The sequence below is a fragment of the Passer domesticus genome, chromosome 4, assembly GCF_036417665.1.
Source record: "Passer domesticus isolate bPasDom1 chromosome 4, bPasDom1.hap1, whole genome shotgun sequence".
Classification (NCBI taxonomy): Eukaryota; Metazoa; Chordata; class Aves; order Passeriformes; family Passeridae; genus Passer; species Passer domesticus.
In genome coordinates, this window is record NC_087477.1 from 14377521 (window position 1) to 14391199 (window position 13679).

Genomic DNA, 13679 nt, shown 5'->3' on the forward strand with positions numbered 1-13679 from the left:
TATTTGCAGGGCTGGGGTGCTGCTGGCCAGGAGCCAAAGAACACCCCGGTGCATACAGACAGAGTTACCTTTATACTGTTACACATGCATATTCATGTGCTTCATGTATTGTTCAAACAGTCTTGTGAACTTTGTGCTGTTTTGGCAAATCCTTTGTTTGACTTCATGATCCGGCTTATCTGCATGACACCCTGGGTGTCAGGTCAATATATTTGATTTCTTCTTGCGTCTCCATCCTGCCTGTTTCACATCCCCTGATAAGGATTTAGTATGTCCTCCTTAAATTTAACGTGGTACTCTCTGATTGTCCTCCTGTGCTCTGGTTTGTGTCGGGGTTACCTTATCACTTGGCCAGGTTGGTCAGTGGATGGCCTTACACTGTTTTTAGTTACGCAAAAGCCGCTTTTTTTTTTTTTTTTTTTTTTTTTAACATATGCTTTGCTAAGATCTCTAACACAATACATTCATCACACTATTGCTTCCATGAGTGATACAGAAATATTACATTGATTGCACCACTATGAGCAACGCATGCTTAAGCTGATAGATTATATTCTATTAACGAGCAGCTAAAAAGAGTTATCAGTGATGCTATTTCTAAATACCTATAACCCCTAACACCATGCATAAGCTAATACATAAATGCAAAAGCCAATATTATCTGGTAAATATTCACACATGGCAGAGAGAGTGGAGCAAGATGGGCTCTGAGGTGCCTTCCAGCCCAAGCCCTCCTGGGATTCTGTGCCAGCACTGTCACCCCAAATCCTGTTCGCTGGGAATAGCCCTGGGAAGACGCTCTGGGGCCGGGCTGTGCCCTGCCTTTCACGGCACGGTGGGGTGCTTTGGGTGCAGCTGCCACAGGAGTGTGCCCGAAGGGCGGCGCTGCGGTCCCAGTGTTGGGGAATCCCGGGAATCCCTCACGGAGGAGCCGCTCCCCTTTATTCCCCTTTGTTTCTCCCGGCGCCCCTGTCCCGCTGCCCGCAGTGGTACAGCCCGCCGGCGCGCGCCGGCCGCGTCACCGCGCGCCGCCCGCGCCACCCGGAAGCGCTTTGGCGGCGGCAGCGGCGGAGAAGCGGCGCGTGCGGTTGGTTTTGTTCGCGGCCGGACCCGCCGCGGGGGCTCGCGCGCGCCTCCCGCGGGGGCCTCCGCTCTGCCGTCCCGCGATCGGCCCCCATGGCCTTCAACTTCAGCGCCACGGCGGGAGCCGGGGCCGCCAACCCGACCGGTGAGCGCGGGGGCAGCGGGGCGCGGAGGGGCGGGGGGGGGGGGGGGCCGAGCAGCGGGTAGCGCGTGCCCCCGCCCTCTCCTGGCCAATGGGAGCCGCGGCGGCCGGCAGCGCGTGCCCCCCCGCCAATGAGAACGGCGGCCGCCTCAGGGACGCCCGCGTGCCCCCCGGCCAATGGGGGTAGCGGCCCCCTCAGCGGCCCGCGCGTGTCCCCCCCCCCCCCCGCCAATGAGAACCGCGGCGGCCGGTAGCGCGTGCGCCCCCACCAATGAGAATCGCGGCCCCCTCAGGGACCCGCGCGTGCGCCCCCACCAATGAGAATCGCGGCCCCCTCAGGGACCCGCGCGTGCCCCCCCGCCAATGAGAACGGCGGCGGCGGCGGCCCGCGCGTGCCCCGCGGCCAATGGGAGCGGTGGCGGCCGGCAGCGCGTGCCCCCCGGCCAATGGGAGCCGCGGCCGCCTCAGAGGCGCCGTCCCCGCGCCCCGCCCGGCCCCCGGCGGGTCCGGGACTCGCTCTTGAGGCGCTTGTGATGAGGTGGTGCCGGTCCCTCGGATCAGGGTTTTGCTTGCAGTAAATTCGTCGTTTGGACGAGATGCCATTGGAAGTTCATTTTTGAGCAAGGTAAAAGACAGGGGTTAACTTGTAAAGTTAGACTTTTTCCTCTCTGCTTTTGTCACTGTCAGTCATGGTGAAGTGTAAGACAGAGCTTTCCTTGCCCTCACTTACTAAAATAATTAATTGTTGACTCCAAACAAGTCCTTGGGACAGGACTCATCTTTGCTCTAGTGAACCTGAACTTTACTGTCTCTTTTACACACACTCTTTGTGGCCCCATCTGAAAATAAAACATCACCTTGTGCTGCCTGTACACTGTGGCGAGGTTCGTGACACCCACAGACCAATGACAGAGGGAAATCTGGGGTCACACTTCACGACTTCCCGTTGTTTGTCCAGCATGAGCCCGTTTCAGCTGCATCCCAGGGGAGCTGGGTGCACCAGTAAATCCAGCAAGGCTGAGGTGGGCAGGTTTTGGCAATAGAACTTGGATAAGTCTGCCCTGGAGTAGCTGAGGCTTGTGTGGTGCCTCAGCTGCTGGAGCTGAGTTTTGTGGTTATTCTGCTGTCATGTATCTCAGTGTGTTATTTGTATGAAGATGGTTTACTCTTGCCTTCCTGATAGTTCATGAATTGATTTTGCTATTATCTGTTGCGCTTAACACAGATGCAGCTGTATTGAGCAGTCTTAGGCAGTTAAAAATACAGTTAATGTGAATATTGAATCACAGAGATAAGGCTTTGAAATGAGGTGCGGAAATGCTGCTGCTTTATGCACGGTGTAATTGAAAATTAATGTCCTTACAGCAGCAGTGTGTGGAGCTTTTAACTGTCCTCCTTGTGTCCTATCAATAATGTTTAATGCCAGTTGATACCTTTTGCTCTTGTGTCTAACTATGCCTTTCTTGCCCATGGGGATGGAAAAATGCTTCAGCTTTTCTTTCGTGGGACCTGCCTTTCACTCAGAACTAATGTTGCCTTGCTCTTTTTCTGCTTCCCGCTCGTCAGGATTTGGTGGGCTTGAAACTGCAAACTCCACGGCCAGTGGGTTTAATTTTGGGGGTTTCGGATTAACCGCTAATCCCACGGTGAATTTTAATATTGGGAATTTCGGTGTTTCCACTACCTCAACTCCACCTTTCAATTTTGGTAACAGTCTGGCAAGCGCAGGTAGATAATGCGTAAATGCGTGTTCTGTGGTAAATGTTACCAGCAGGGGTCCAAGAATTACATCCTATTCCTCATATCCAGTGGAGACTGGCCGTAAAAGCTCTGGAAATGGAGTGGGAGGGGTTTTGCCTGTTAAATTCTCGAGGAATAGCTTTTGAGTAAAAATAACCCTGTAGCCAAAAGTCTCTGGAACGGGAACGAATCCAGGTGGTCCCGAGCAATCCCAGAGCTGGTCCCTGTGCCACGTTTCCTGACATGAGATTCTTGGACTACTGCAGTCATGTTTTCATCTTCCCCGTGTCTCCTCACCGGCCTTGCGTGCCTGTCATGACCGCACCACCCCTCAGTGGTTTCTGTGCAGAAACGAATTGTATACGACCGGCACAAAGTCAGAGCCAGCTGTGGGCTGTTCCCAGCGCCGCCCTGCGTCCTGCCCCTCCTGCTCCCAGGAGGCCTGCACGGGATGGGTGGCCAGGGAAGCCCTTTGTGGCCCCGTGGAGATCCATCAGATCTGAGCCATCAGCTGATGCCATTTCACCTCAAAGATTTCCCATTCCCTATGAAAACATGGACTGGATGGATTTCTAATGCTTGTGTAAGTGTGCAGTTAGCCCAGGGTCCCTTGCTGCTGCTCGTATAGGAATTCCGTCCATCCCACAGTGTCATCGCCCTCTGTGTCAGCACCTCTCATTGTTCTGTGCACCCCAGCGGTCCCATCGGGTTTATTTGCTGTGAACACTCTCCACTGGCTTCATTTGAGCTGCTCCAGAAGAGACCGTGGATAGTCCATTTGATATTTAGTTTGATACTTTGGTATTTAGTCTGTACTCTCAGGTCCTTTTCAAGAAAGGATGATTAAATTTGCAGCGGGTACAAAGGTACCTAGAAATGGTGTCGTCTGCTGGTGCTCCTGCTCGCTGGCAGGATTGAAACATGGGTGTTACAGGGAACAGTTTCTTGTGCCCACTCTCATCAAGGTGTTTGCTGAATGGAAATAAAATGGACTTGCATATCAGCTTTGATTTATGCTTTTCATTTGGTTTGTGGACAGGAGGACTGTGAGTGTAATCTAAAGGACCTTTTTTTTTTGCTATTGACATGTGAGTGAGGAGCAGCAGCATCTTTGTGACAGATCCTTTCTAGCAGACTGTCTTGTGTCGTTTGAGCATGTGTAAAAGCAGCATGAGACGCAGAGACCTTGGTTTCCCAGGCAGGTCAGCGCTGCACAGGCTGCACCTTGGGCCGGTGCCATTGGCACCACTGGGGCTCAGGCGCTCACTTGGGTCCTCTTCTGCTGGCCAGTGACTGCTTTTCCTGAAAATCTGTGGAAGGCCGATGGCTTTTGCATCCGTCGTCCTATACTAGTGGTTGAACCTCCAAATGAGGTGTAGTGGGAATGATCACTGGGAAACAAGGCTTTGAAAAAAAAAGGACCCTGTAGAATTTTACGTGTAAATTTTGCCTACAGCGACTGGGTGTATCTGGCCTCAGGCTTTGGTTTGTTTCCTGAGGTTAGGACTGTTGGTAAAGTTCACAAAACACCAAGTTGTTTATTAAACACTTAGCAGTGACATTGACCAGAAGTACTCCTGAGAAAGAATGTAAGAAATTTACTGTTAGTTGTGTCTGTCACTAGGAAAAGCACATCCCGCTGGTAAAGGACCAAGATGTCAGTTGACTGCTGCCTTTTTGTTTGCTTTCTTGACACGCCATACAAGTTGTGGCTTTGTGGTCTGTGTTTCCTCCCCCATTTCCTTGGACGATGAGCTCGGTGCCCATGCTCAGTGTGACCTCCATGCTTGTGCCATGTGCCATCCGTCTGTCAGCACCCATATATTAGTTCCCATAACACCGAGGCGCGCGGTCGGTTGTGGTGCTGTGTGCGGCTCCGGGGCCGTGTGCCGCTGCCTGACCGCAGTCTGTGTTTGGCAGGTGCCTTCGGAGGCTTTGGGACCACCACCACCACCGCGGCACCGGCGTTCAGCTTCTCTGCTCCCACCAACACCGGCACCGGCGGTAAGGGACTGAGGGCCTGACTGCCTCCAGAGCAAATCCAGGAGTGCTTTGGATTACAAAGCACTGCTTTGTAATTTTTTACAATTCTTTACAAAGAGCTGCTCTGCTCTTCTTCTCAGTGATCGTGTACTTGTTTCCCCAGGACTCTTTGGTGGTACCCAGAACAAAGGCTTTGGATTTGGTACCAGTTTTGGCACAGGAACTGGAACTGGCTTGGGTAGTGGGCTGGGAACTGGGCTAGCCTTTGGAGGCTTTGGAACCCAGCAGCAGCAGCAGCAGCAGCAGCAGCAGCAGACCAGTGAGTATGGCCTTTGGGTTTACCCTTAGCAGTGAAAGTGCAAGACTGCCATCTTCACTTGCTGGGGTAGTGGGACAGAAGTGTATTGTAACAGGAGGCTGTTTAACACTTAAACTCTTAAACTAGAGTTCAGACAAGTCTCTGAGCTTCATCCTCGAGCTTCCAACAATATCTACCCCTTTGGTTTAATGCTGGTAGAATGTAGTTAGAGAATTAATGTTGCAGTCACAGCATTACAAGGAGGGGGAGGAAGAAGTCATTGAAGATGATTTAAATGGGAACTGGATAATAAGCAGCTTCAGACTCTGAGTCCACTGAACTCTAGATTTAGGTATTTAGGGTGCCAGATGGTGACATAGATCAATACAGGTGTCTTGTTTTTTTTTTTTTTAAAAACATTTCTAATGTAGCATTCAGGAACTCCTGTTGTAGATGATGAATGGCTGTAAAAAGACACTTAAGAAACATGGTCTGATTTTAATTCATTTATTTGTTTGGTGGTTTTATTTTGCTTCTCAGAAATCTGATGAGAAGTGATGCTAGTGATAGGCAGGTTGTAGGTGATAGCAGAGTCACGGTTGGTCAAGGGGTTCATTTGTTTCTCTTCATCCCACCCAGCATTAGGCACGGGATTGTTCAACCAGCCTGCCCAGGCACCCGCTCAGTCCAACCAGCTCATTAACACAGCCAGTGCCCTCTCGGCCCCGACACTGCTGGGAGATGAGAGGGATGCCATTCTGGCCAAATGGAACCAGCTCCAGGCCTTCTGGGGCACGGGCAAAGGGTACTTCAACAACAACATCGCTCCCGTGGAGTTCACGCAGGAAAACCCCTTCTGCAGGTTTAAGGTATGGCATGGTGCAGCTGCCCACAGAGGGCACCGGTGCCCTTTCTCTGCTGAGTCTGAGCAGCTCATGGGTGTTAAACCAGTTTGTCACTGGGAAGAGTATTCTGAAACAGTATTTTTCCAGGTAATCTGCACAGTTCTGATGCATACTCATTAAAAGGTTCGAAGATGCTGGAAATCTGGGTGGTGTGGAGGGACTAGATAATGAGCCCAGATGTGGAGCATGAAAGTAACAATTTCATGTGCTAGGATTCAGGTTAGTGTGTGTGTACTTCGAACAGATCTATGGAAATTAATTTTAATGTGTGTCTGTGTATGTTACAATAAGACAGAAACAATTAAAAATAACTGTCTTGTCTCAAAGAAACTGTGAACATTTGGAATAAGAACTTCAGGGCTTTTCTTCCTTGTTTGTCTAGATTAAAATAACCCTGTGCCAGGTTTAAAATCCACCAGGCTTTATCCTTGCCAGAGCTCATGCTGACTCCATTCCCTGCGTGGATTCATCAGCAGTTCCAAATCTTGCTTCTCATGTTGACAAATTCTCCATCCTCTGCAAATCCTGCCCCTGCTGACTGTCTTGCTAAGCCTCAGGCTTGTAAGGGGATTTGGGGCAGGCGTGGTGACACCCTCCTTCCCCGAGCTGATCCTTTGGAGTGCAAACTTTGTGTCCTGAATGTAGGCTAATACTGAATTAAGTCTAGTGTTGATTGTGTACATTATGAGACTTCTGCAACATTTTTGCAGCAATTGCGCCTGCCTAACAAATGTTTAGTTTTGTTTCATCACCTTTTTCAGTGTACCTTGAACATTTTATTGGCAGTGTACCTGAAAGCTTATTTTCTTGTAAGTTCTTGTCTGAAATTGCTTTCACAGTTTCTGAGCTTTGAAAAATTGCCCATTTTAAGTTGTGGAATGCAGAATTGGTTATTTTAGAGTTTCATTTACTAAAAAGAAGAGCCTTCAGGTTCGACAATACCAGATACTATGTTTACTCTTGTCCCTGTGACTGGAGCGATTCTAATGCCATGAATTCACGTGCCATAACTGAAATACTGACGAGTTCCATCTGTGTCACCAGTAGAAGATGCCTGAAAAAAATAGGGGAGGAGGTGGCACAGGGATAGGAACAGAGCATCAGAAGCTACTTTGGTTATTGCCTCTGGAAACACCTGGCATCAGATAAGAAAGAAGCATTACATGAAGGGTTCCATTGTACACAATTCCAGCTCTAGGAAACATGAGAAGCATGCAGTTCCAGACCAAGAAATGCATGCTGCTAAGATGTATGTTACAGGCTGTTGTTTGGAGGACCACCGTGAAGTAAAATACATCTGTTCTAGTTTGAAAATGCTGTGTTGCATAAAGAGATTGTGGAAGAGTTATTTATTTACAACAGAAATACCAGAGGTGTCATGTGCTTAAAAACAAGTTCTTCCTTTGCTGTCACTGTTGTGCTCCATGGCAGGATGGCTGGTTCTGCAAGGCTCACCATGGCAGGGAATTACCCTCTGCTGACAAAAGCGGGCTCCTGAGCACATCCCCAACTCATTTCTTTCTTCAACTGAACTTGCACGAGGGGAAAGGTGCAGGTCACCCACCCACGTGCAGTGTCAGGGCCTGACAAAGCCCTTGCTCTCCACCCTGTCACCAGTGCCAGCTTGGGGTGACAGCTGACAAGCAAAAGGTGAAAGCTGCCACTCTGCTTTTGCTTGTAATAAAGTCTGATCCTCTGGTTCCATTTGCAATTTGGAAAAAGGGCCAGTTTGTAAAACCTTCCCGATTGCTGTCAGCTCTGCTATGCTGGCAACTCCCCTGATGGAAAAAGGATTTTAGGAACTTTTTGTAAAAGTCCAAACTGTTTCAAAAGCTGCTGTACTGATGACTGTGTGAGAGATTGATTTAAAAGGGGATTGATTTTATGTTTGTGCAGCTCTGAATAAATTGTGAGTTAAATTTTGAACCAGTTGCTCTAAAAATTGAGGGATTTAGCCCTTCCTCTTCATGCCACAAGGATATGCATTTGCTAAGTAACATACCTTCATTTTTCATTTGTTCCTTGGCAGGCTGTGGGTTACAGTTTAATGCCCAACAACAAAGATGAAGATGGCCTCGTGGTCTTGGTGTTTAACAGAAAAGAAGCAGATATTCGAAGCCAGCAGCAGCAGCTTGTAGAATCATTACACAAAATTTTGGGGGGAAACCAGACCCTCACTGTCAATGTCGAAGGTGTTAAAACGATGCCTGATGACCAGTACGTGAAATTTCCACAGGGTTGCCCATTTATATTGCATGTTAGAAAGGGTTGGTGGCTAAGTCTACTGTCTCCCCTTCTTGATTTTGGATCTCTTCATCCTGAGTTTGATTTGTATCTCTTATTCCTTTGTATAGTTTTTCTTACGGCATTAAGTCCAGTACCTTTCCAGATTTTAGGTTATTCTTAATGTAGTAGTAGTATCACCGTAGAATATGGTTGGTAAAACTGGGGAGAGCAGAGAATGTAATGGTATTTACAGCTTTTCTCTCTCCCCCTTGCTGTGTTAAACCCTGCAGCTACCGGTACTTTACATCTCACTTGGCTAAAAAAGTTAAAGGTCAGCTGGGAGAAGTGATAGCTTGGATTTTGGGTGGTTATGTATTGTGTTACCTCCTTTGTGTTGCTGGCCTTTTCCTGACATTGCCCATTTTGCCTCGCTCAGGACAGAAGTGATCATTTACATTGTGGAGCGCTCCCCCAATGGCACCTCGAGGAGAGTTCCCGCAACAACCCTCTACGCCCACTTTGAGCAAGCCAACATCAAATCATCCCTGCAGCAGCTGGGGGTCAGCCTGTCCATGGCCAGGACAGAGCTGTCCCCGGCACAAGTCAAGCAGCTCCTGCAGAACCCTCCTGCCGGTGCGTGGGCTGGGCCTTTTGGGCTTTCCAGGAAAAAAGCTGGTGTCAGCCTGCTGGAAACACCTGTGAAAAGAATAAGAAAAAAAGAAAAGTTAAAAATCAGAATAATTGTGTCCTGTACTCACTTGCAGTTTTCAGGTGTCTCTCTTAGCTGGCCACAGACAGCTTTGCACACATAGCTTTGGTTTAGAGTAGTTAAGGGCTTTTCATGTCATTTGATTAGATGATTTACCTTTGTGTCTACAGCTTTTATATATGTCCATGTAGGATATGAAAGGTTATGAAATCTGGATTGGAAAAAGGCACTGGGCCGAGTCTTGCACAAAAGTCAGAGCTAACTCCTACTGGGATTATTTTGCCAACTGATTGGGTACTTTGATGATTTAATTACTGATTTTTAAAATATTTGTTTGTTTCACACAATAAGCAACTTCAAAAGGACAAATTACCCTAGTGTGGCATATAGTGGGAACAGTAGGAATTTCTGCCTTTAAAGTATGGAAAGTATTGATTGTCCAGTGGAAGCACCTATGGGTTATTCCTTTCCCCGCTTTCAAACAAGTGCTTGTCAGCCTTTGGTCTGAATTCACTGCCCCTGCTCAGGACCAGGACTTTTAAAGAGCTACCCTACTTTAATTAACCCTAGTTTAATTAACCTAATTTGTGTAACAGGCATTTGGGTTAGCATAGTTCATAGGGTTTGTGTATTGCACAGCATTTTTTCCTGGTTAGCAGCTTTAACATCTCTCAAATACTCATACTAAAAATTCTTTTTTTTTTTTCAGGTGTTGATCCTATTATATGGGAACAAGCCAAAGTTGATAATCCCGATCCTGATAAGTACGTCAAATTGCCTAAGTATTGAAATATTGCAACAAGGTTTGGACAGGAGAGAAAGAGATAAAAATTGCATAGTACTCTTTGGGTAACTTGCAAGAAAGTTACTCGAGTACAACTTGGTCAAGTGCTGATCCCCTTGAAAGCAGTGAAGATTACTGGAAGTGCCTGTCTTAATCCCTTTACCCATTTAGGCACTTAGGAGCTGTCAGGATTAAGAGTCTTACTTGGGTTCCTTGGAGGTGTGGTGTCCTCCATTACATGGATTAGTTATTGTGACTTATTTTTTGCAACCCTTATGATTTTTTCTCTTTTTTTGCTGAAGGTGCTGCACCTTTGTACCCTCCAGTGCTTACAGATAAATTGCGATGGTTTCTTTATGAGAAAGGAACAAGTTGTGGGCAATAGTGAAGACTCTAGAACTTAGCAAAAAATATATGGTTATGTATTAATTTATAAAAGATTAACATAATCTGTGACTTTATATTAGATTCTGTTCATAATTATTAACCCTTACCATGTTTGATGTGTCCAGTATAAAAACATGTTGTAAGAAATGCTTGTGTTCTCCTAGGCTTATTCCTGTGCCAATGGTGGGTTTCAAGGAATTGCTGAGAAGATTGAAGGTCCAGGATCAGATGACCAAACAGCATCAAACTCGATTAGATGTAAGGTTGCTCATCTTTAGCATGACTTGCTGTTGAAAAAGGACGCACTATTAAATGCACCCGCCCCTGTGTGTTCAAAACATAAATGTGAGCCATGTTCTTAATATATCCCTTAGATAGATCTTTGCCCAAAAACTGGGCAGATTGGTCTGGCTTTCATTTGTTTCAGGTTCAAGCTTACTGTTCTGTTACAGGCTAATCCACATGAGCTCCATTAAGTCTATTGGCACAGACTTTTAACTTTGGGCAACCAATTCTCCAATGCCATCTGAAAATCCTAGTTGTGTATGAAAATAGCACAAAGCAGAACAGTAGAGGTAGAAGAAAGCTTTCTAAAATCATCTGGGTCAAGGACACCAAGTTGCTGGGTGGTGTAGTGTCATGAAGCTCCCAGTTTTAAATCAGGCCTACCTTCTTCTGTTACCAAAAACTTCTCTGGCTTCCAATTGACTCCCGTCTCCTCTGCAGATAATATCAGAAGATATCAGCGAGCTGCAGAAAAACCAAACAACAACTATGGCAAAAATTGCACAGTACAAAAGGAAACTGATGGCGCTTTCGCACAGAACCTTGCAGGTAACAGGGACAATCTAAATAAGTCCTTTGACACAGTCTAGTGTCACAAGCTGTCTCAGAGGGAAGAAGAACCTGTTCCATCTTGTCCAGGCTAATGCTGAAAATTATTCTGACTTCAGCTAACAGGTGTTCATTTAAGTACCAGGCAGAGCTGTCGGGGAAAGCTCAGGTCTGCCATACTCAGGAACCTTCTCTCTCACTTACCCAAAACCACGGACTGCCCTGAGGTCTTAGAGCAGCTGACTAAATGACACAACAAATCCAGTGAGAAACAGGCTGGAGGAAGGGCAAAAAGATGTAGAGATGGGCTGGTGGGGAGAAGGATGGGCCAAGTGTTCTCTAATGAACGTCAAAGGCTTCTTTTGCAGGTGCTAATAAAGCAGGAGATCCAAAGGAAAAGTGGTTATGCCATTCAAGCAGATGAGGAGCAGCTTCGTGTACAGTTGGATACAATTCAGTGTGAACTTAATGCACCCACGCAGTTCAAGGTGAGTGGCTGACAGTGTTTGGCTAACAACTCTAGGGTTTCCTCACTGAAAACAGGTTGGTTTTCCAAACCTGTTGTGGAAGGTTGGTTGTGGAAGGCTTTCAGTCAGGCTTTCAGTGTGAGTAGGTTGTAGCATCATGCTCTTTGCTGAATAGCCGATAGGTATTTCAGTAGTTTTGAGTTCTTGGAAATAATGGAGTTGCTTACCCTTTGCATGTCTTCCAGAACATGTAAAAATTGAATGAGCAGCAATGCTTCCAGACCTGGAGACTCAAGAAATGGTAGATGCTGGAGCTGTGGCAGCTGTAAATGATTTAAGCCTGTGTTTGTATTTGATTTAAGCCTGTTTCTCTTCCCAGGGCAGACTGAATGAGCTCATGTCCCAGATCAGGATGCAGAACCACTTTGGAGCAGTGCGGGCTGAAGAGCGCTATTACATAGATGCAGACCTCTTAAGGGAAATCAAGCAAGTAAGTTACTTACAGGGTAGGGCCCTGGCCTACTCTTTGAGCTTGAGCATTTAAGCCAGACACACAATATCTGGATCTAGAATGTCATGTTGCCTTGTTTGATGAAGTCATCCTTGTAATTGGTCTCAGTGCCGGGGCATCAAGCTATTGTACAAAACCACTCTGTGGAGATAGGCTGTTAGTACAGAAAATGCTGTTATTCCTTCCTCAAAGAAATGATGCCAGGATTATCAATGTGCCAATGCCACCAGTCATGACACTAATGAGAAATATTACCTGATAAGTCTGTGAAGCTGAACAATACTCACTCTGGTTTCTGAACTGTCTGCAGCACCTGAAGCAGCAGCAAGAAGGGCTGAGTCACCTAATCAGCATCATCAAGGATGACTTGGAGGACATCAAGCTAATAGAACACGGGCTGAATGAGAGCATTCCCATCCGAGGGGGAGTCTTCAGTTGACTGGTGGAGGTTTACACAGAACATGGTAGTGGAGTTCATGGCTCACCTTCCAAGGCTAAAACTGTTGAGGTAAAATAAAACACATATCTTGTAGGAGCAAAATGGTATTTTGTCTGTTACTTTTAGAATTAGCAAAGCCTCTTCTAAGCTTTTAAAATTGACCTTTGGAAGGTTTATATTTTATAAAGCTGTACATGCTTTAACAAAAGAAGGAAAACTGAATCTGTTCAGATACCATTTTACTATAAAACTATATGTACTATTGTACATTTTTTCCTTTTTTCTTCCTTTTTTACAACAGCATTGTCCTAAAAAATGCAGTGCTGAGGGGATTGTTTCACTTGTGACTCGGTTTGTGGAAAGGTTAGCCTGCTTCCATGTTTCTGTCAGAACAATCAAGTAGCACCATTGTGTAAACAGCTAACTTAAATCATTACAGAGATGTTTGTTGCTGTAACTCTGTTGTTCTCTGCAATACCAGTCGATTACTGGGGCAAGCTCCAGAAAGTTCATGTTTCCAGTTTCTGTCCTTCCTTTGGACTGCAAGGATCTGAAGGTTATGTTTTGATCACTTTACATATATGAATAATACAAAGCTTTGCTGCCCCTCTAAGTAACAGTATGTCTGGATGTTGTCTTCTGCCTTTTTTTTAAATCACCCAAGAGTAATAAATTCAGTCTGACTTTGTAATAAGTGGTGTGTGGTATTGGCTCTCAGTGACATCAGCAAAGCAGTGATGCTGCTCCCAGCTCCAGGTAAGTACACTTCACTTTACTCCAGGCACTGCAAGGTGACAGGCTGTCAAAATCAGTGTCACAGAGCTGCTTGGTAGCCTCAGTCCCCAAACCAAAATGAAAGGTGTGGCCCCTAGATCCTACCTGGCATCAACCTTCTCACCCCATGCCATGGAGAGAGACCTGCTTTTCCCCTCAGTACCAAAGTCACTGAAAATAACTGAAACAAAAAACAGTGTTTTCAGCAGTAGAAGTTTGTACATCAGAAACAAACATGGAAGGGGCAAAATCAGTTTGTTCATTAGCCGTCAAAATTAATTCCATTAGTTAAATTTGAAGGATGGAAGAATGGAAATACAGCTGCAATGTGCTGGGTCCCCTGTTGTGCATTCAAGAGTGTTTGTGGAAGCATGAGTCCATTACAATTGAAAAAGCA

The 13679-nt window shown here is 46.4% G+C and overlaps 1 protein-coding gene across 5 annotated transcripts in view; it reads left to right on the forward strand.

Moving 5' to 3' along the window:
* The first annotated feature begins 1042 nt into the window (after positions 1-1042).
* The window catches only part of NUP54 (nucleoporin 54), a 40876-nt gene continuing 28239 nt past the window's right edge, over positions 1043-13679 (forward strand). The window contains exons 1-13 of one of the 5 annotated variants that reach the window (XM_064416244.1): positions 1043-1228; positions 2792-2953; positions 4886-4969; positions 5112-5267; positions 5886-6115; positions 8181-8368; positions 8814-9010; positions 9796-9850; positions 10422-10515; positions 10984-11091; positions 11460-11579; positions 11938-12048; positions 12380-13202. In XM_064416244.1, coding sequence (XP_064272314.1) covers positions 1177-1228; positions 2792-2953; positions 4886-4969; positions 5112-5267; positions 5886-6115; positions 8181-8368; positions 8814-9010; positions 9796-9850; positions 10422-10515; positions 10984-11091; positions 11460-11579; positions 11938-12048; positions 12380-12508 — 1686 coding nt within the window. In that variant the 5' untranslated portion in view covers positions 1043-1176 and the 3' untranslated portion in view covers positions 12509-13202. Of the gene's footprint in view, positions 1229-1860; positions 2954-4885; positions 4970-5111; positions 5268-5885; positions 6116-8180; positions 8369-8813; positions 9011-9795; positions 9851-10421; positions 10516-10983; positions 11092-11446; positions 11580-11937; positions 12049-12379; positions 13203-13679 lie in introns of those variants that run through there. The other 4 variants (XM_064416245.1, XR_010360549.1, XR_010360548.1 and 1 more) reach the window with 4 other exon arrangements.